Here is a 22,805-nt window from a genome sequence, read left to right on the forward strand (position 1 = left end):
CAAATTTCACTGCCCCAGAAATGCCAGAATTTACTGAGACTCCCGGCATCACAAGTGATGTTCCAGTATGTGAGTCAATAAAATATATGTCCCTGATTCTGACAGATACCATGTTTGAGCATATAGTTGCTCAAACAAATTTATATGCCAGCCAGTATCTGTCCAAAAATCCCCAATCTCTGTATGTCAGAAAAAATAGCTGGCACCCCACTGACATACCAGAGATTAAAAAGTTTTGGGCCCTGACATTAATAATGGGGATTGTGAAGAAACCCAGCATTCGTTCATACTGGAGCCAGAACCCCATCCTGGCTACCCCTCTTTTTCCAGGGGTTATGAAGAGGGACAGATATGAACAATTGCTGCGGTTTCTCCATTTTAATGATAATACCAAGTGCCCCCCCAAAAATGACCCCCTGCATGACAGGTTATATAAACTAAGGCCCCTGATAAGCCACCTGTCCCAAAAATTTAAAGAAGTTTACATACCTGAGCAGGACATTTGCATTGATGAGTCCCTCATGAAATTTAAGGGGAGATTGCTTTTCAAGCAATATATACCATCTAAGAGGTCCCGCTATGGGGTAAAATTTTATAAGCTCTGTGAATGCAGTACTGGGTATACCTGGGCATTTCGCATCTACCAGGGAAAGGATAGCCACTTGGATCCACCTGGCTGCCCAGATTCCGTTGGCACAAGTGGGAAAATTGTGTGGGATCTCCTACTACCACTGCTAAATAAAGGGTACCATTTGTGGCTCGATAATTTTTACACCAGCACAAAGCTATTAAAATTTTTATCTTATTTTGAAACCGTGGCCTGTGGCACAACAAGAAAAAATCGCAAAGGTTTCCCCCAGAAGCTGAAATATGGAAAAAAAAGTAGGGGCACAACGTCAGCTTTACGCCACAATGAGCTACTGGCCCTTCGGTACACTGATAAAAAAGATGTGTACATGCTCTCCACAATGCACGATGAAGCTACAGTGCCAGTGTCTGTGAAGGGAAGATCTGCACAGATCCTAAAGCCAAAGTGCATTGTGGAGTACAACAAAAACATGGGGGGGGGGGGTAGATTTAGCTGACCGGTGCCTGCAGCCATATCTAATTCAAAGAAAAACTAGAACTTGGTACAAAAAAGTAGCCTTTTATATTATGCAGATCGCAGTATATAATGCATATGTGCTGTACAAAAAAACAGGCACAGGGAAAACTTATACTTTCTTTCATGTAATTAACAAGAGTCCATGAGCTAGTGACGTATGGGATATACATTCCTACCAGGAGGGGCAAAGTTTCCCAAACCTTAAAATGCCTATAAATACACCCCTCACCACACCCACAAATCAGTTTTACAAACTTTGCCTCCGATGGAGGTGGTGAAGTAAGTTTGTGCTAGATTCTACGTTGATATGCGCTCCGCAGCAAGTTGGAGCCCGGTTTTCCTCTCAGCGTGCAGTGAATGTCAGAGGGATGTGAGGAGAGTATTGCCTATTGAATGCAGTGATCTCCTTCTACGGGGTCTATTTCATAAGGTTCTCTGTTATCGGTCGTAGAGATTCATCTCTTACCTCCCTTTTCAGATCGACGATATACTCTTATACTTACCATTTCCTCTACTGATTCTCGTTTCAGTACTGGTTTGGCTTTCTACAAACATGTAGATGAGTGTCCTGGGGTAAGTAAGTCTTATTTTCTGTGACACTCTAAGCTATGGTTGGGCACTTTATTTATAAAGTTCTAAATATATGTATTCAAACATTTATTTGCCTTGACTCAGAATGTTCAACTTTCCTTATTTCCAGACAGTCAGTTTCATATTTGGGATTATGCTTTAATTATCATATTTTTTCTTACCTCAAAAATTTGACTTTTTTCCCTGTGGGCTGTTAGGCTCGCGGGGGCTGAAAATGCTTCATTTTATTGCGTCATTCTTGGCGCGGACTTTTTTGGCGCAAAAATTCATTTCCGTTTCCGGCGTCATACGTGTCGCCGGAAGTTGCGTCATTTTTGACGTTATTTTGCGCCAAAAATGTCGGCGTTCCGGATGTGGCGTCATTTTTGGCGCCAAAAGCATTTAGGCGCCAAATAATGTGGGCGTCTTATTTGGCGCCAAAAAATATGGGCGTCGCTTTTGTCTCCACATTATTTCAGTCTCATTTTTCATTTGCTTCTGGTTGCTAGAAGCTTGATGTTTGGCATTTTTTTCCCATTCCTGAAACTGTCTTATAAGGAATTTGATCTATTTTGCTTTATATGTTGTTTTTTCTCTTACATATTGCAAGATGTCTCACGTTGCATCTGAGCCAGAAGATACTACAGGAAAACCTCTGCCTGCTGGATCTACCAAAGCTAAGTGTATCTGCTGTAAACTTTTGGTAGCTATTCCTCCAGCTGTTGTTTGTATTAAATGTCATGACAAACTTGTTAATGCAGATAATATTTCCTTTAGTGATGTACCATTGCCTGTTGCAGTTCCCTCAACATCTAAGGTGCAGAATGTTCCTGATAACATAAGAGATTTTGTTTCTGAATCCATAAAGAAGGCTTTGTCTGTTATTTCTCCTTCTAGTAAACGTAAAAAGTCTTTTAAATCTTCTCTCTCTACAGATGAATTTTTAAATGAACACCATCATTCTGATTCTTTGGACTCTTCTGGTTCAGAGGATTCTGTCTCAGAGATTGATGCTGATAAATCTTCATATTTATTTAAGATGGAATTTATTCGCTCTTTACTTAAAGAAGTACTAATTGCTTTAGAAATAGAGGATTCTAGTCCTCTTGATACTAATTCTATACGTTTGGATAAGGTTTTTAAAGCTCCTGCGGTTATTCCAGAAGTCTTTCCTGTTCCTAATGCTATTTCTGCAGTAATTGCTAAGGAATGGGATAGATTGGGTAATTCATTTACTCCTTCTAAACGTTTTAAGCAATTATATCCTGTTCCGCCTGACAGGTTAGAATTTTGGGACAAAATCCCTAAAGTTGATGGGGCTATTTCTACCCTTGCTAAACGTACTACCATTCCTACATCAGATGGTACCTCGTTTAAGGATCCTTTAGATAGAAAAATTGAATCTTTTCTAAGAAAAGCTTATCTATGTTCAGGTAATCTTCTTAGACCTGCTATATCATTGGCTGATGTTGCTGCAGCTTCAACTTTTTGGTTGGAAACTCTAGCGCAACAAGTAACAAATCGTGATTCTCATGATATTATTATTCTTCTCCAGCATGCTAATAATTTCATCTGTGATGCCATTTTTGATATTATTAGAGTTGATGTTAGATTTATGTCTCTGGCTATCTTAGCCAGAAGAGCTTTATGGCTTAAGACTTGGAATGCTGATATGGCTTCTAAATCAACTCTACTTTCCATTTCTTTCCAGGGAAACAAATTATTTGGTTCTCAGTTGGATTCTATTATTTCAACTGTTACTGGTGGGAAAGGAACTTTTTTACCACAGGATAAAAAGTCTAAAGGTAAAAACAGGGCTAACAATCGTTTTCGTTCCTTTCGTTTCAACAAAGAACAAAAGCCTGATCCTTCGTCCTCAGGAGCAGTTTCAGTTTGGAAACCATCTCCAGTCTGGAATAAATCCAAGCCTGCTAGAAAGGCAAAGCCTGCTTCTAAGTTCACATGAAGGTACGGCCCTCATTCCAGTTCAGCTGGTAGGGGGCAGGTTACGTTTTTTCAAAGAAATCTGGATCAATTCTGTTCACAATCTTTGGATTCAGAACATTGTTTCAGAAGGGTACAGAATTGGTTTCAAGATGAGACCTCCTGCAAAGAGATTTTTTCTTTCCCATGTCCCAGTAAATCCAGTGAAAGCTCAAGCATTTCTGAATTGTGTTTCAGATCTAGAGTTGGCTGGAGTAATTATGCCAGTTCCAGTTCCGGAACAGGGGATGGGGTTTTATTCAAATCTCTTCATTGTACCAAAGAAGGAGAATTCCTTCAGACCAGTTCTGGATCTAAAATTATTGAATCGTTATGTAAGGATACCAACGTTCAAGATGGTAACTGTAAGGACTATATTGCCTTTTGTTCAGCAAGGGAATTATATGTCCACAATAGATTTACAGGATGCATATCTGCATATTCCGATTCATCCAGATCATTATCAGTTCCTGAGATTCTCTTTTCTAGACAAGCATTACCAATTTGTGGCTCTACCGTTTGGCCTTGCTACAGCTCCAAGAATTTTCACAAAGATTCTCGGTGCCCTTCTGTCTGTAATCAGAGAACAGGGTATTGTGGTATTTCCTTATTTGGACGATATCTTGGTACTTGCTCCGTCTTTACATTTAGCAGAATCTCATACGAATCGACTTGTGTTGTTTCTTCAAGATCATGGTTGGAGGATCAATTTACCAAAAAGTTCTTTGATTCCTCAAACAAGGGTAACCTTTCTGGGTTTCCAGATAGATTCAGTGTCCATGACTTTGTCTTTAACAGACAAGAGACGTCTAAAATTGATTACAGCCTGTCGAAACCTTCAGTCTCAATCATTCCCTTCGGTAGCCTTATGCATGGAAATTCTAGGTCTTATGACTGCTGCATCGGACGCGATCCCCTTTGCTCGTTTTCACATGCGACCTCTTCAGCTCTGTATGCTGAACCAATGGTGCAGGGATTACACGAAGATATATCAATTAATATCTTTAAAACCGATTGTTCGGCACTCTCTAACGTGGTGGACAGATCACCATCGTTTAATTCAGGGGGCTTCTTTTGTTCTTCCGACCTGGACTGTAATTTCAACAGATGCAAGTCTCACAGGTTGGGGAGCTGTGTGGGGATCTCTGACGGCACAAGGAGTTTGGGAATCTCAGGAGGTGAGATTACCGATCAATATCTTGGAACTCCGTGCAGTTTTCAGAGCTCTTCAGTTTTGGCCTCTTCTGAAGAGAGAATCGTTCATTTGTTTTCAGACAGACAATGTCACAACTGTGGCATACATCAATCATCAAGGAGGGACTCACAGTCCTCTGGCTATGAAAGAAGTATCTCGAATTTTGGTTTGGGCGGAATCCAGCTCCTGTCTAATCTCTGCGGTTCATATCCCAGGTGTAGACAATTGGGAAGCGGATTATCTCAGTCGCCAAACGTTGCATCCGGGCGAATGGTCTCTTCACCCAGAGGTATTTCTTCAGATTGTTCAAATGTGGGGGTTCCCAGAGATAGATCTGATGGCCTCTCATCTCAACAAGAAACTTCCCAGGTATCTGTCCAGATCCCGGGATCCTCAGGCGGAGGCAGTGGATGCATTATCACTTCCTTGGAAGTATCATCCTGCCTATATCTTTCCGCCTCTAGTTCTTCTTCCAAGAGTAATCTCCAAGATTCTGAGGGAATGCTCGTTTGTTCTGCTAATAGCTCCGGCATGGCCTCACAGGTTTTGGTATGCGGATCTTGTCCGGATGGCATCTTGCCAACCATGGACTCTTCCGTTAAGACCAGACCTTCTGTCTCAAGGTCCTTTTTTCCATCCGGATCTGAAATCCTTAAATTTAAAGGTATGGAGATTGAACGCTTGATTCTTGGTCATAGAGGTTTCTCTGACTCCGTGATTAATACTATGTTACAGGCTCGTAAATCTGTATCTCGAGAGATATATTATAGAGTCTGGAAGACTTATATTTCTTGGTGTCTTTCTCATCATTTTTCTTGGCATTCTTTTAGAATACCGAGAATTTTACAGTTTCTTCAGGATGGTTTAGATAAGGGTTTGTCCGCGAGTTCTTTGTAAGGACAAATCTCCGCTCTTTCTGTTCTTTTTCACAGAAAGATTGCTATTCTTCCTGATATTCATTGTTTTGTACAAGCTTTGGTTCGTATAAAACCTGTCATTAAGTCAATTTCTCCTCCATGGAGTTTGAATTTGGTTTTGGGAGCTCTTCAAGCTCCTCCGTTTGAACCTATGCATTCATTGGACATTAAATTACTTTCTTGGAAAGTTTTGTTCCTTTTGGCCATCTCTTCTGCTAGAAGAGTTTCTGAATTATCTGCTCTTTCGTGTGAGTCTCCTTTTCTGATTTTTCATCAGGATAAGGCGGTGTTGCGAACTTCTTTTGAATTTTTACCTAAAGTTGTGAATTCCAACAACATTAGTAGAGAAATTGTGGTTCCTTCATTATGTCCTAATCCTAAGAATTCTAAGGAGAAATCATTGCATTCTTTGGATGTTGTTAGAGCTTTGAAATATTATGTTGAAGCTACGAAATCTTTCCGTAAGACTTCTAGTCTATTTGTTATCTTTTCCGGTTCTAGGAAAGGCCAGAAAGCTTCTGCCATTTCTTTGGCATCTTGGTTGAAATCTTTAATTCATCTTGCCTATGTTGAGTCGGGTAAAATTCCGCCTCAAAGAATTACAGCTCATTCTACTAGGTCAGTTTCTACTTCCTGGGCGTTTAGGAATGAAGCTTCGGTTGACCAGATCTGCAAAGCAGCAACTTGGTCCTCTTTGCATACTTTTACTAAATTCTACCATTTTGATGTATTTTCTTCTTCTGAAGCAGTTTTTGGTAGAAAAGTTCTTCAGGCAGCGGTTTCAGTTTGAATCTTCTGCTTATGTTTTTTGTTAAACTTTATTTTGGGTGTGGATTATTTTCAGCAGGAATTGGCTGTCTTTATTTTATCCCTCCCTCTCTAGTGACTCTTGTGTGGAAAGATCCACATCTTGGGTAGTCATTATCCCATACGTCACTAGCTCATGGACTCTTGTTAATTACATGAAAGAAAACATAATTTATGTAAGAACTTACCTGATAAATTCATTTCTTTCATATTAACAAGAGTCCATGAGGCCCACCCTTTTTTGTGGTGGTTATGATTTTTTTGTATAAAGCACAATTATTCCAATTCCTTATTTTATATGCTTCGCACTTTTTTTCTTATCACCCCACTTCTTGGCTATTCGTTAAACTGATTTGTGGGTGTGGTGAGGGGTGTATTTATAGGCATTTTAAGGTTTGGGAAACTTTGCCCCTCCTGGTAGGAATGTATATCCCATACGTCACTAGCTCATGGACTCTTGTTAATATGAAAGAAATGAATTTATCAGGTAAGTTCTTACATAAATTATGTTTTTTTGGAATTTGTGTTAAATGTAACATCTGATATTTTGTTTAACCAGACCCCTAATCCTCCCACTGTTCAATCTGAAAATGTCGAGCGACTCTGTGGCAGGCATTTTCCCACTAGGATCCCCCCCACTGCCTGCAAATTAACACCCCAGAAAAGATGCAGAGTCTGCTATAAAAAAGGAGGGAGGAGGGATTCTAGTTACCATTGCCCTGACTGCTCCTCTCAACCTGGCCTCTGTATCACTGATTGCTTTCGAATATATCACACAGAGTTAAACTTTTAATTTGAAAGCAATCTGTATGTGTTCCTAATTTATTTTATTTTATTATTCTGTATTCCTAACTTCATAAATCCCCTGACCTTGTCCTGTCCCTTTATATGTTAAGCCCATCCACTCTAAGGCCATTATAAGTTATACAAAACAACTAAAATACTCCTTTTAGAATATCCTGAGTTATCCACTTTTGCAAATGGTATGTCATGAGGGGGGTAATTTTCATTCCTGGGCTGCCATACTGTCTCAAAGGCAACATAGGTCCAGAAAATCAATGTGCCAAATTTCTATGCAGACCCTATATTGGGCCCTGTAACTTCATAAAACCACATAAAACCTGTGCATAGGGGGTATTGTTGCACTCATGGGAGATCACTGAACACAGATATGGGTGTATTATAGCAGTAAAAAATATAATGATGTTGATCTAAATAGAAAAAAGGCAAAGTCTGTGTGAAAAAAGCAAATAAAAAAATATGACCACTAAATTTGACCAGGTTTTGTGACTAAGTGTCTACAAAAAAAAGACTAAACATAGTCCTTTTTCAATACCCTTGGTTGTCTACTTTTGCAAATGGTATGCCATGGTGGGGTAATTTTCATTCCTGCGCTGCCATACTGTCTCAAAGGCAACAAAGGTCCATAAAATCAATGTGCCCAATTTCCATGCAAATTGGCAGACCCTATATTGGGCGTTGTAACTTCCTGAAACCACATAAAACCTGTACATAGGGGGTATTGTTGTACTCATTGGACATCGCTGAACACAAAGATGGGTGTATTATGGCAGTAAAATATACAAGGATGATATAAACAGCAAAAAGGCAGTGTTTTGTGATAAACTAAAACTGAAATATGAACATTACCTTTGGCCAGATGTTGTGACTAAGTGGCTACAAACAAAGACTAAACATAGTCCTTTTTCAATACCCTGGGTTGTCTACTTTTATAAATGGTATGCCATGATGGGGTAATTTTCATTCCTGGGCTGCTATAATATCTCAAAGAGGACAAAGGCCCATAAAATGAATGTGCCAATTTTCCATGTAAATGGGCAGATCCCATATTTGGCCCTGTAACATCTGTAAACCCCATAAAACCTGTACAAGGGGGGTACTGTTTTACTCGTAGGACCTTGACATACACTAATATGTGTTTTATAGCAGCAAAACATAAAAGGTTGATGACAGAGACAGCCAAAGTGCAGTGTTTGTGCAAAAAAACGCATGCAAAAAATGACCATTACATTTGTCCAGGTGTTGTGACTAAGAGGCTTCACAAAAAGATGTGACATGGGCCTTTTGGAATACCCTAGGGTGTCTTCTTTTGAAAATGGTATGCCATGATGGGGTAATTTTCATTCCTGTGCTGCTATAATGTCTCAAAGAGGACATAGGCACAGAAAAGTAAGGTTCCAAATTTCCATGCATAAAAACTGAAATGGGCAGACCCCATATTTGGCCCTGTGGCTTCTGTAAACCCCATAAAACCTGTACATGGGGGGTACTGTTTTACTCGTAGGACCTTGACAAACACTAATATGTGTGTTTTATAGCAGCAAAACATAAAAGGTTGATGACAGAGACAGCCAAAGTGCAGTGTTTGTGCAAAAAAACGCATGCAAAAAAATGACCATTACATTTGGCCAGGTGTTGTGACTAAGGGGCTTCACAAAAAGATGTGACATGGGCCTTTTGGAATACCCTAGGGTGCCTTCTTTTGAAAATGGTATGCCATGATGTGGTAATTTTCATTCCTGTGCTGCTATAATGTCGCAAAGAGGACATAGGCACAGAAAATTAAGGTGCCAAATTTCCATGCATAAAAACTGAAATGGGCAGACCCCATATTTGGCCCTGTAGCTTCTGTAAACCCCATAAAACCTGTACATGGGGGGTACTGTTTTACTCGTAGGACCTTGACAAACACTAATATGTGTGTTTTATAGCAGCAAAACATAAAAGGTTGATGACAGAGACAGCCAAAGTGCAGTATTTGTGCAAAAAACGCATGCAACAAAAAGGACCATTACATTTGGCCAGGTGTTGTGATTAAGGGGCTTCACAAAAATATGTGACATGGGCCTTTTGGAATACCCTAGGGTGTCTTCTTTTAAAAATGGGATGCCATGATGGGGTAATTTTCATTCCTGGGCTGCTATAATGTCTCAAAGAGGACATAGGCCCAGAAGGTGAATGTGCCAAATTTTCATGTAAATGGGCAGACCCCATATTTGGCCCTGTAACTTCTGTAAACCCCATAAAACCTTTACATGGGGGGTACTGTTGTACTTGTAGGGCATTGAAAAACACTTATATGTGTGTTTTATAGCAGTAAAACATAAAAGCTTGATGACAGAAACAGCCAAAATGCAGTGTTTGGGCAAAAAACGCATTAAAAATAAATGAGCACTACATTTGGCCAGATGTTATGCCTAAGGGGCTTCACAAAAAGATGTGACATGGCCCTTTTGGAATACCCTGGGGTGTCTTCTTTTGAAAATGGTATGCCATGATGGGGTAATTTTCATTCCTGGGCTGCTATAATGTCTCAAAGAGGACATAGGCACAGAAAATTAAGGTGCCAAATTTCCATGCATAAAGACTGAAATGGGCAGACCCCATATTTGGCCCAGTAACTCCTGTAAACCCCGTGAAACCTGTACATGGGGGGTACTGTTGTACTCGTAGGATATTGACAAACACAAATATGTGTGTTTTATAGCAGTAAAACATAAAAGCTTGATGACAGAAACAGCCAAAGTGCAGTGTTTGTGTAAAAAACGCATGCAACAAAAATGACCACTACATTTGGCCAGGTGTTGTGACTAAGGGGCTTCACAAAAAGACGTGACATGGCCCTTTTGGAATACCCTAGGGTGTCTACTTTTGTAAATGGTATGCCATGATGGGGTTATTTTTATTCCTGGGCTGCTATAATGTATGAAAGGCAACTTAAGCCCAGAAAATGAATGTGCCAGATTTCTATGTAAATGGGTAGGCCGTATGTTGGGCCTTGTAAATTCCAGAAAACTAAAAAAACCTGTACATGGGGGGTATCGTTATACTCATGGGACATCGCTTAACACAAGTATGGGTGTTTTATTGCAGTAACATATATCAGGATGATGATATTCAAAATAAAATCCTTTGGAAAGCTTCAAATTTCTTAATTTCTCACACTTACTTTGATTTTTTTTATATAAAATTATAGTTGAGAATAAATCTTTTATGCCAAAAGAAAGCCCTATCTGTCCTCTAAAAAACAATATATAATTAGTGTGGGTGCACTTAATGTGAAAGGGGTAAATTGTGGTTGAAAAGACATATAGCTGAAATTCAAGGTTTTGTTTACGTTCAGAACTTGAACAATTGCCTATGTCATGAAAGGGTTAAGTGTTTATAAAATGTGACAACAATGGTTTTATTTATTGCATTTGTACACTTTCACATTCATCTGAAGGCTCTGATATGGTCACACAGTAATCATAATAAAATCAGTATGGTGGGGTATATGTGAAGTGAAAGTATGTTTATATAATATATTGCAGGGGGTATGCATAAAAAGACCAGGGTGATATGATATGCAGGGGGGGGGGGGTTATGCATGAAGAGACCATGGTGATATGATATGCAGGGGGGGGGGGTTATGCATGAAGAGACCATGGTGATATGATATGCAGGGGGGGGGGTATGTATGAAGAGACCAGGGTGATATTAATATGCAGGGGGGGGATATACATGAAGAGACCATGGTGACATGATATGCAGGAGGGGTATGTATGAAGAAACCATGGTGATATTGATATGCAGGGGGGGGTGTATATATATATATATATACATACATACATACATACATACAATTTAAAACTGAATTTTATTGAAAAATGACCTGCAGAAAAATTTTTACTACAAAAAAATCTCATTGCAGAAAGTGAAAAAAAGTTCTGCTTCTGGGTATAGCACAGGGTCAGCACTTTTCTATGTATCACACAACATTATTTATAATGTTAAATATGTGTGTTTCCAAGATATGTATTCAACAAACACACCATTAGGGGAACACACCTAACACCCAAGAGAGATAGGTGTTCATATTAATAACCACTGTTATTATTTATTCCTTTACAAGTACATAAATATTAAAAAGAAATACTGGGAATACTCCACTTAATAGCACTTCACATTATATTTTAACAGATTGTACATAGGTACATACACACGTATTTAAAACTGGTCACTGAACCAGACAAATATGGATAATAAGCACTTCACAGTATCCAACACATTTTTATTTCACTAAATGTATCACTGTAGGGAAATAAGGGGACTTATAAGGCTGTCAATATAATATGTGTACCACATGTAGTGATACATATCTGTGATAGGCAGGGTAACTATATTACAAGACCTCGTATCATAACCAGTGGGGTTGCAATTACGATAAGAGTATGATATAAATAACGGGCTACCACAAAACTGGGTTAACAGCATTTGATGGAATCATCTAACATCAATTTATGTTGTTCAGAAATATTACAATTAGATACATGATATTTAATGTTACATGACATAAATCCATAAGAGATAAGGTAACTTCACACAGCGCGTTAATAGCAAGTAAGAATGTTATATACCACCTTTAGAATATCAAGTAAGAATGATGAACATTTCAGGAATCCAATCAGAAACTGCCAAAGGCGGGACTTCTGATTTAACGGTAGTTAAATTCCGGCATCACGGGCAGCTCGCTGCCTTTGAGAAAGCCCTATACGGGCGAAACGCGTCAGCGCAGTATCAGAGGACACTCTTTTAATTCAGTGTGCAATGTTGAGACTTACCTATGGCTTTACCCTATTAATAGATATATATTAACTTTTATATTAATGGCGGTGGATCTAGATCAATTTAGGGGCACAATACTACCTGGCAGCCTTTTATATAGACAGTCCCAGCATAGCAGTATATTACCAGCATAGCAGCACATTACATAGTGCAAGATCCTAGGAACGATAGCTGCGAATTATATAACACACTATATGAAGCGTAGTAAAGTTACCGCAACTACAATATGTGCGTTGGGAAACTATGTCACTTGTATTACTTAAAATCTAAGCTGGGCACGAAATTCACATGCATGGTTATGCTATAAATTCAAGCTGCAGGTATATATATCTATACGACACTCTCCCCATATACTATGAATGTAGCAGTTAATGATCAGAACTGTGATTATCATTTAACAAGTTGCAAGATGTGCACTTGCGTAATTTAAAGGGACATAATACTCATATGCTAAATCACTTGAAACTGATGCAGTATAACTGTAAAAAGCTGACAGGAAAATATCACCTGAGCATCTCTATGTAAAAAAAGAAGATATTTTACCTCACAATCTCCTCAGCTCAGCAGAGTAAGTTCTGTGTAAAAAGTTATACTTCACCTTCTCCCAGCTGCAGGTAAAAATAAAAAAAAAATGAAGAAATGAACAGCAGCCAATCAGCATCAGCAGTGCTGAGGTCATAAACTCTTACTGTGATCTCATGAGATTTGACTTAACTCTCATGATATTTCATAGTAAGCTTCCTTTACCTGATTGGTGAAATAATATGAGAGTTCACGAGGCTCATCCCCTAAGCTGTCCTAGGACAGACACACTAAAATGCTGCTTAGAAATCCTTTACAATGGGAGGTGGCTACTGAGGAACTTTTGAGGTAAAATATCTTTCTTTTTTACATAGAGATGTTCAGGAGATATTTTCTAGTCAGCTTTTTACAGCTATGCTGCATCACTTTCAAGTGTTTAAACATTTGGGTATTATGGCCCTTTAAGCTATCAAACCAATCTATAATATTTATGCCTGATAATCACAAGTTCAATCTTACCCTATACGATAATTACTCAATATATATCTGTATATAATTTATCACAATCTCTTATGAATGGATAAAACATGGCAACAGCTTGGCAACTAAGTTGCATTGTTTAGGAACTACAGTTGATACATCAAGCAATACAATTGCACTAAAAATAATTAGGTTGTGTGAGATTTAAAGTTGTAAATCCCAGTGACAGCGTGCAACAGCAGAGAGGCTCCAATTTACTAATATGCAAACTTATAGTACTATAACCCTACTTTTAGGTGAGGAACATAGAAATTATAAGGAACCTCATGGACAATATTTCAGTATTATTTCTTCGGCCTCACATATAAAGTTCAGTATTATTTCTTCGGCCTCACATATAAAGGCCACAAATACACGTGTATAAGCATAACACAACCTTATCCAATCAATGTAAATCTAATCTAATTTTGATGCTGTAATACATTGGCATTTGTAAAAACTCTATATAAAGAGACCACTGTGTTTTATAATAGATATATTTGGGCAATACTGCTTCAAACGGAATATATGTTACACTAGTCCAATATATCCTGTATTTACCAGGAGTTGGTATTGGGGGACTGAGATGATCCAAGGAACTTGATCTTTTGCCATTAAAACCACCGAGGGTAATTATCTAATATACTGTACATAATTACTGGTAGGTGGTGACTCTAAACATTATATGTTAAAGGCAGTGGTATACTAATAATTGTGATCACCACAACACTTTGGTATATGGCAGAATCTCACATTGGGGTTTTTAACCCTGTATTTGTCTACGTTCACCATTTTAAGTTAATTTAATAAAAGTTATATTTTATGCTTTTAACTGGAACTTTCTCGCCATTTAGTCTGGGCATAGAGTGCAGGAACTGCATCCTTGTAGTGGATCTCTCTTGCTTCACAATTTTTTCAGTAATTCTATTTGTGCAGAGCACCATCCCTCTTGTATATATTGATGTATAGTATAGTATTTCAGAACTAACATTGTAATCATATAATAATACTGAGGATTGCCTAATATAGTGCCACTGTTTATTGTGTTGTTTGTAACATAATTTATGCTTGCCTGATAACTTCCTTTCTTTCATGGGTGGTGAGAGTCCATGGGACTTGCCTAGTTTTTTATTTCTTTTATTTTGGCAGCCGTCTTTATTTGCACCTCATCATACCCTGCTTTGCCTTTCCTACCTTTCTGTTACTTTATTCCTTTGCTCGGCTATATGATTAACTGAGACATACAGGGATGTAGGGAGGGTTCAAAAGCTCTTGGTATTTTGGGTATCTTTTGCCTCCTGCTAGTGGCAGGTATTCAATCCCACACATCAAGGCTCATGCACTCTCACCACTATGAAAGAAAGGAATTTATCAAATAATCATTAATTATGTTTTCTGGAACAGGGTACCCGATATGTTGCCTATAATAAAACAAGCGCTGTACCCTACACACATTAATCTTAAAGCAAGGTGTCTCTATGTATACCCAACCTTCAAGTAACTTACATATGTTTATTTTTGCTCTGTATGTATCATGTTTATATGTCTTTAATGACTGTCTTTATTTATAGATCCCGACTATCCATGCAGAGATGCATCTTCCTCGGGACAAGGCTGGGCAGGTGGATTTTCCTGCACTGATTGATATTTTGCGGGAAACCCCTAACTTACAGGAGCAGGCTGATATATTGTATGTGCTACATACAATGAAGTAAGTAATGCACAATATAGCATTTGTTTTGTGAGCCAGCTTCACAAATCTAAGTATGCAATGTAACAACTCTAGAAATGACAGGTTAATATATGTGTGTTTTTATGCTGCAAATCATTTTCTTTCTTTTTTTTTTCCATAAAGTAATTTTTATTATTTTCGAAACAAAACAGAACAAATCAAAACAAGTGTACAAGAAGTATACAGACAGTAGTGTACAGATAATGGCCACATGTGCAAATAATATAGAAATAAAGGCACAGGATCACAGCTAAACCCAACCGAGACAGCTCAAACCAGATCACAAAGAGTCCCATAGAGACATACGATAGTAAAACTAGTCACATTCATTTGATTATCTATGATAGCATTCCCCTTAGTCAAAATACAATTATTTTGCTTGTTCCCAAATGAAAATTATATCCGCAATAACATCTTGCTTTCCTTTATACACATAATAATTTTTTTCTAATTCAAGCACATGACTCACTTCATTTATCCACATGGTATAAGTGGGGGGAACAGCTTTTTTCCAAAACCTAGGAATCAAGCGCCTAGCACAGCTAAGCATACAATGTAATAATTTCTTATGATAGATGCATGGTATTTTAGGGGTATCGCTCAGTAGCACCAGACTTGGAGTAAGTGTAATGGGCCTTCCCAGCACTCTGTCTACATGGTTATTTATATTGTCCCAATAAGAACGAAGAAGAGAACAGGACCACCAAATGTGTGAGAGAGTACCCACCCCCCCACAATGTCTCCAGCATAGTGAAGAGGAGTTAGGGAAAATGCTTCATAGGCGGTGTGGGGTTAGATACCACCTCGAAAGTAGCTTATAGTTCATTTCTACCAACGTCAATGATAGGGATGATTTTTTAGTTTCAGAAAAAATATGATTCCACTGGGTGTCTGTAATTTCTATACTTTCCCATTTTGTGATGAATGTTGGTTTCTTGCTAGGCAATTTATATATTATAGATACATGAGACTTGGTAACTGAGGTAGACGTGCACAACGTTTCAAAGGGAGTCAGGGGTCTTGTAAGATCAGTCTTATAAGCACTAGTAAAAATGGCATGTCTAATTTGCAAATATGGGAACCATAAATGGAAAGGGGCACCCAAAAGCTGGTGTATGTCAGCTTGGGACTTTATAAGTCCGTTCTGTAGTACCATATGTGTCGGAATATTAGTAGGGGTTCCCGCAACCTGCGGCTGGGGGAAGGTATGGGAATGTAACATCATAGGATTGTTAAGCAAAGGGGTAAGAGGAGAAATCTGTGTCGAGATCTGTCTTTCTTCAGAATTTTTTTTATCCCATATCCTAAGAGTGGTAGCAATATAGTAATTTCCCCAAATTTCTATTGGCCTGTGTTTATGTGGTATCCAGCATTGGTCGCCCAGGTTCAAGCCACCCGCCCAGAAAGGTTTCTATCTGTGTCCAGGGCTTCCCCGGTGGAGAGTGTTTCCAAGCAACTATGCGTGCAATGTGGACCGATTTGTAATAATTAATTAAATTCGGGGATCCCAAACCCCCATCCTCCTTATTTAAAAATAAAGTACTCCTGGCTACTCTGGGTCTCTCTTGATCCCAGATAAATGAGTCTAGCATTTTTTGTTTTTTTAATAGATACTGCGAGAGGAGGTCTAGTGGCAGGACTTGAAACAGGTATAAGTATTTAGGGAGGAGGTTCATTTTTATTACTTGATGCGCCCCACCCAAGAAAGATGACCCTGTTTACTCCAGAGCTCTAATGACTTGCTAGTTTCCAATTGAAGGGGTATATAATTAAGGTTAAACAATTCCGTATAGTTAATTGAGATGTCAATCCCTAAGTAGTGTATTTTGTTAGTCGTTTGAAATGAAGTGTGGCTTGCAGTGAACTGTAACTCGTCTTCTGCAAGGTGTATCGGTACTAGCATTGATTTCTCCATGTTAACAGAGAAATTTGAAGCTAGCTTATAGTTCTCCAGCTCACCAAGCAGGGCAGGGATAGAAGTAAGCGGGGAGCATATTGTAAATAAAATGTCGTCAGCATATAGAAGACCTTTTTGATGGATCCCTCCAAAGGATACACCCCGAATAAGAGGATTGCTTCTAATTCGTGCAGCTAATGCCTCCACTACCAAAGCGAAGAGTAGTGGAGAGAGGGGGCATCCCTGACGAGTACCGTTATTTATATAAATTACTTGTGAAAGTGTATTGTTTGCACTGATGCGCGCTGATGGGCCAGTGTAAAGTGTTTTAATACGGGAAATCGATTTTTGTGAGAAACCAAATTTTGACAGGATGGACCAGAGAAAATCCCAGTCCACCCTGTCAAAGGCCTTTTCCGCATCCGTGGATAACAAGTCCAAGGGCATTTTGGTGGATGAAGCAGTAAGTAAAGTATGTAATACTCGGATGGTATTGTCCTTAGCCTCTCTGCCTGGTATAAATCCAGTTTGGTCAGAGTGCACTAAAAAGGGTAAATATTTATTTATTCTTGTGGCTATTAGTTTGGCGTACAGTTTAATGTCAATGTTTATTAAGGAAATGGTGCGGTAGTTGGATACCTTATCACTAGGCTTATTTGGCTTAGGGATAACAGAAATAGTGGCCTCCAGAAGGGTCGGGGTTAATTGTCCCTCCTGATCTAAGGAATGATACATACTTAACAGGTGGGGACAAAGCAGGGACTTAAACTGATGATAAAATTTAGGTGTAAACCCATCAGGGCCTGGGGCTTTGCCCTGGGGGAGGTTTTTGGTAGCTAACATAATCTCCTGGGTTGAGAACTTTTCGTCCAGCACCTCACAATCAATTGCAAGTAATGTAGGGAGTTGAACCTTGGATAAATAACTGTTTATCTTAGCAAGTTTGGTTTCCGAATCTAGGGTTGGGAGATTGTACAGTGAGGAATAATACTGCGCAAATTGGTTAACAATGTCAGTGTTAGTGGTGTAAGTTGCACCCCCAGTGTCTGTAATTTTATCTATGAAGGTTTTATAAAGCTTCTTCTTCAGGGACCTATCGAGGAGATGCCCCGCTTTATTGCTCTCAATAAAAAAAAATTTAATAAGATATTGGTGTAGTTCTTCCCTAGCCTGTTGGGATTTCTGTAGGAACAGTTGGGATTGCGGACTACGTTTCAATTCCCTTTCACAATTATTAAAATTAGAGGTCAGTGAGATGAATTGGCCTTCTCTTTGTTTACGTTGTCTATGTGTGTGCCCCATTATCACCCCTCTGATATAACATTTATATGCTTCCCAATTGTTGGTTGATGAAGTGGCCGAGGGGACATTAAAAGAGAAGAACTCAGTTGTCTTTTCTGCTAAGTCCGTTGTGATCAATGGGTCTAAGAAAATCTAGTCACTCAGTCTCCAATTTTGTTGATATTGTGGCTTGGTTGACCACTGGAAGCTGGTACACACCATACTATGATCTGACCAAGCAGTGTGAAAGAGTCTCGAGTCACATAACGAGGAAAGTGTTTGCTGCTCACATAAAATATAGTCTAGGCGAGTGTATGAGCGTTGTGGGTTAGACAAAAATGTGAAATCTTTGGAAGTTGGATGAGCCATTCTCCAGGTATCAAACTAGGGCATGGCTCGAATAGCCTGCCAATTGGCCTTTATCTGAGAGTTTTGAATGTAGGAACGACCCGTGGAAGTGTCTAGTGTGGGGCTGATTGGGAAGTTAAAGTCGCCGCCCAGGAACACTGGGCCTTTTGAGATATCCAGGATTTGATTAAATACCTTACGGAAGAATGAGGGCTTTGGGCGAATGGGTGCATATATATTATCCAAAGTAATGGGTCTACCAAAGTATAGTCCCGTTAAAATTAGAATTCGGCCATCTAGGTCAGAGTATTTATTAAGTAGTACAAACGAGGTACCTTTTCTGAAGGAGATGCACACTCTGTTATGCTTTGTCGGTCCTGCAAAAAAATATTGATCGTAGTATATAGAATATAAGTTTGAGCTTGTTAGTTTTTTTAAAGTGGGTCTCCTGTGTCATGATAATGTCAACTTTCTTTTTGCAAAAATCATGAAAAGCTATTGAGCGTTTCTGAGGGGAAAGGAAGCCCTTGACATTTTGTGTGGCTAGTCTAAACTGGCTAGGTCGGTTGTGTTCAGGCATGTGGTCCTGACTGTAAGTGTCCCAATATGTACAAACAAGTATTACTAACAGGTGTGTAAAGCCAAAATATCCCTGTTGTTACCTGTACACAGATAAATACTTTACTATCAAGTACACTCTAACTATTGAACAAAGAGAAATTTTATACCAAATACTCCTTGAACTGTTATAGGAAAGAGATAGGAGGAAGAAAAGAGAGGAAGGGGACAAGGAAGAAAAAGGAGACGGGAGAGAGACTAAGTAGTAGATTAGAAAAACAAAAAGGAAGAAGGATTAAAGTAGAAAAAACTGAGAGGGGGGAAAAGTGCAGCACGACGGAGCTCCACCGACAGGCCGGGATCAGAAAGACATAAGAACAAGAACATGTGCCTGATACAAGGGCTCAAATGAATAGTAATTCATATATCTTGGCAGGTGATTAACAATGAAACAGTTATACAATTAAACAATCAACGGCAGTTGCTTAGATTAATTAAACTTAAATGCAGGAAATCTCCTTCTATAATGATTAAACAGTGTCCTGAAGCTTGTATCCTAAATTATATACTCACGACATCCAGAGATTCGGAGTTGACAGGAAATTGTTCTGATAACGTCCGTTGAGATGGCGATATCCACAAGCAATTTCCTTTTATGCTGTGCAGATAAGCAAAAACAAACCAGCCATCCATAACATGTGCTTAGGCGCACAACTATGAACCTAGTATAACATATCAAGTTATTCTTCTGTCAAGGCCGAGGCTTTTGTAAAAAGAGGGCTTGACTTTGAACTGCCCTGCAGAGAATTCTTCTTAAACAATTGAAGCTAATGACTTACATGCAGCAAGTCCGTGCTATGCAGAATTAGACTGTACCCAGGGACCCAAGCCTGATACCATTATTCCTAAAATTTACTAAAGAGTAAGGTGAGGATGAGCTCATTCAGGTAGTGCCCACCGGGATGGCAGGGTCTGTGCACATATTTTTCCTGCTCTTCTTATCAGCTACTTCGGATCAAAGTCGTCTTTGAGGCTTTGGGTGGGGTACTATATGTTCTTTCGGCTGAGGGATGACGGTTTCTGGGATAGGAATATCCAGTAGTTTACAAAAGTCGTTCACATTTTCTGGAGAGCTGCATTCAAAACGTTTTCCATTTTTAATAAGTTGCAGTGATACAGGGAATCCCCACCTGTAAGGGATCTTTAGAGACCTTAGATGAGAGGTAAATGGGGCAAATCCCTTTCTGAGTTGCAGCGTTCTGGCCGATAAGTCTTGATAAATTTGGATTTTTGCACCCATGTAGGAAAAATGGGGTTGTGTTCTTGCCAGTTGAAGAATTTTTTCCCTATCTTTGTAGCTCAGGAAGCATACTATAATATCCCTAGGAGGCTGGTTGTCATTCGGCTTCGGCCGTAAAGATCTATGGGCCCTTTCCAGGGGTATAGGCTCAATCACTCGCTGGTTGGAGATTGCTAAAGATTGGAACAGATTCTGTAAATGCTCTGATATATCCTCGCCCTTAACTGTTTCAGGAATACCACGTATTCGAAGATTGTTTCTTCGCACCCTATTCTCAACATCGTCAAGTTTATTTTTCAAGTCAGAAATCTGTGACTGCTGCGCCTCTATGGAATGTGACATGGCTGCCATTTCGCTAATGATTTCTTCCCTGTCATCTTCTAGCGTCTCAACCGTGTATCCTAGCTCATTTATGTCCTTTTTTAATTCAGCACATTCGGCTTTGATGCAGGATTTCACCTGGTTAATTAAAGCTTCCATAGCTTTTAGTGTTACTGGTGCATCTTCAGGGTGCAAGTGTGAGTTTGAGGGAGATATCAAGGGTTCTGACGCATTTGGACTATCAGACAATTCCTCATCTTCACTGGAGGATTTTTCTTTTTTGTGCTGTCTGTTTTAAAAAAAAAAGGAGTTTACAGCACCAGATGTCAAGGTAGATTTTAGGATCTTATCAGGTTTAGTGGCTCTACGTTGTGCCATGATAAGGCAGGTAAAAAGGGCTTGCCTTTCCTATTATATAGATGACAGATTATCCCTTTTTAGCAGATAGCCTATTTATATACTCTCAATTATTTGGCAAAATAAAGCAAGGTAGATTGAGCAGCTCTTATTATAATATAACTATTTACTGTAGTTATAAGTGTCTTTTACATACTGTTGTAACGCTAATCTAGCGTGTTGTCCCTGTGGTGATCAAAGCAAAGGTTCTTGAGGCTATGTCAAGTTTGCTGTTTATGACATGAGGTTTCTACTGTTTTCCCCTGTTAAAGATGGCGACTGCCACGTGTGTGCCCCAGTGTAATGCTCCTTACCAAGCCTGCATTGGAATCCGTGACAAGCTGGTGCTACACTACAGTATCCTCTGATCTGCTTGCAGAGGTAGTCCAGAGTCTCCAGTTATATCCGCTCCATGTGTGCCACCATGTCGCCGACACGAACCTAACTTTAATGATGCTCTAGCTGCGACCTTTACCGCGATCAGAATGCCCGGTCCAGGGTGCTTTTATCGGCTATTAAGCAAGGAGGTTGGGCCCTACACTCCTTCCCACCGCTCAGCGCCCCCAAGGCAGAACATAGTGCGATCTGCGATCTTATCGCAGAAACTGGAGCCTGCCTGCAGAAAAAGAATGGCCAGGTCCGTTAAGCATAGAATTTTTTTAAAAGGATTTTTTTTTTTTTTTTGGCCAGTGCAGTGCTTTCAAATTGACAACCGGCACATTTTTACTGCAGTACTTTGCAATTATTGGCTAATGGCTGCTCTGCTCCTGAAACTGATACATTTTAGATGCAATGTTAATGTTACTTTTACCCGCCAGAACTCTGTGACTGTCTGCGACTGCGAGGTAAGTGTACTAGCTTTTCTATTACTGCAGCTGTTTGAAACTATGTTCCCTATTATCATGTAGGTGCTTGGTGTTGACTTGAGCAGTGGGTGCACTAATTCTGTATTATTATTTGATTAGTGCTGTTGATTAAATTGTGTTTTTACTGAGTGGGCACTGGGGCAGGCAGGCAGGCACATAGTTAATTATATGTTAAGAGGCTCACAGCCTGCAGTACCATCTTGCAACTGAAGCCATTTTTAGGGCTGCTGGTTAGAAGGGATCTGTCGGGGGAAATGGATTCAGGGGGCCCCAGCATCCTCAGACCAGAGGGATCCCCCTCCGGACTTGTGAGCACAGCCAAAAGACAGGACAGGCTCCTAAACTTCCCAACAAATAAAGCAGATGAGAGAACTGAGCACTCAGTGTCCCTCCTACAGTGCCGGGGGGAGAGGAGGAGAGCAGGGAGTGTTAGAGGATTCGGAATACCATTTATTTAAAGCATACTCTGTACTGAGTGGACATTCTGGGGCAGGCAGGCAGGCACGCACGTAGTAAATATAATATTATATGTTAAGAGGCTCAGGCTGGGGATGAAAGGGAGGCATCTCACATGTACATGCGTGTTTTCAAAACAGACTTCGGAACGGCAATAACAAATTCTGATTTTCAAGAATGTCATTTTGTAATATTGCAGCTCCGAAGTCTGTTTTGAAAGAACGCAGTACATGTGAGATGTGACACTAAGAAGTGCCTCCCTTTCATCCCCAGCCTGAGCCTCTTAACATATAATATTATATTTACTACGTGCGTGCCTGCCTGCCCCAGACTGTCCACTCAGTACAGAGTATGCTTTAAATAAATGGTATTCCGAATCCTCTAACACTCCCTGCTCTCCTCCT

The 22,805-nt window shown here is 39.5% G+C and overlaps 1 protein-coding gene across 5 annotated transcripts in view; it reads left to right on the forward strand.

Moving 5' to 3' along the window:
- Positions 1–22,805, forward strand: part of PHKA1 (phosphorylase kinase regulatory subunit alpha 1) — a 473,866-nt gene that overhangs the window by 263,354 nt on the left and 187,707 nt on the right. For all 5 annotated transcript variants that reach the window (XM_053698997.1, XM_053698999.1, XM_053699000.1 and 2 more), the window contains exon 22: positions 14,818–14,957. In XM_053698997.1, coding sequence (XP_053554972.1) covers positions 14,818–14,957 — 140 coding nt within the window. The remainder of the gene's footprint in view (positions 1–14,817; positions 14,958–22,805) is intronic.

The sequence above is a fragment of the Bombina bombina genome, chromosome 1 (genome assembly GCF_027579735.1).
Source record: "Bombina bombina isolate aBomBom1 chromosome 1, aBomBom1.pri, whole genome shotgun sequence".
In the NCBI taxonomy this organism is placed as follows: domain Eukaryota; kingdom Metazoa; phylum Chordata; class Amphibia; order Anura; family Bombinatoridae; genus Bombina; species Bombina bombina.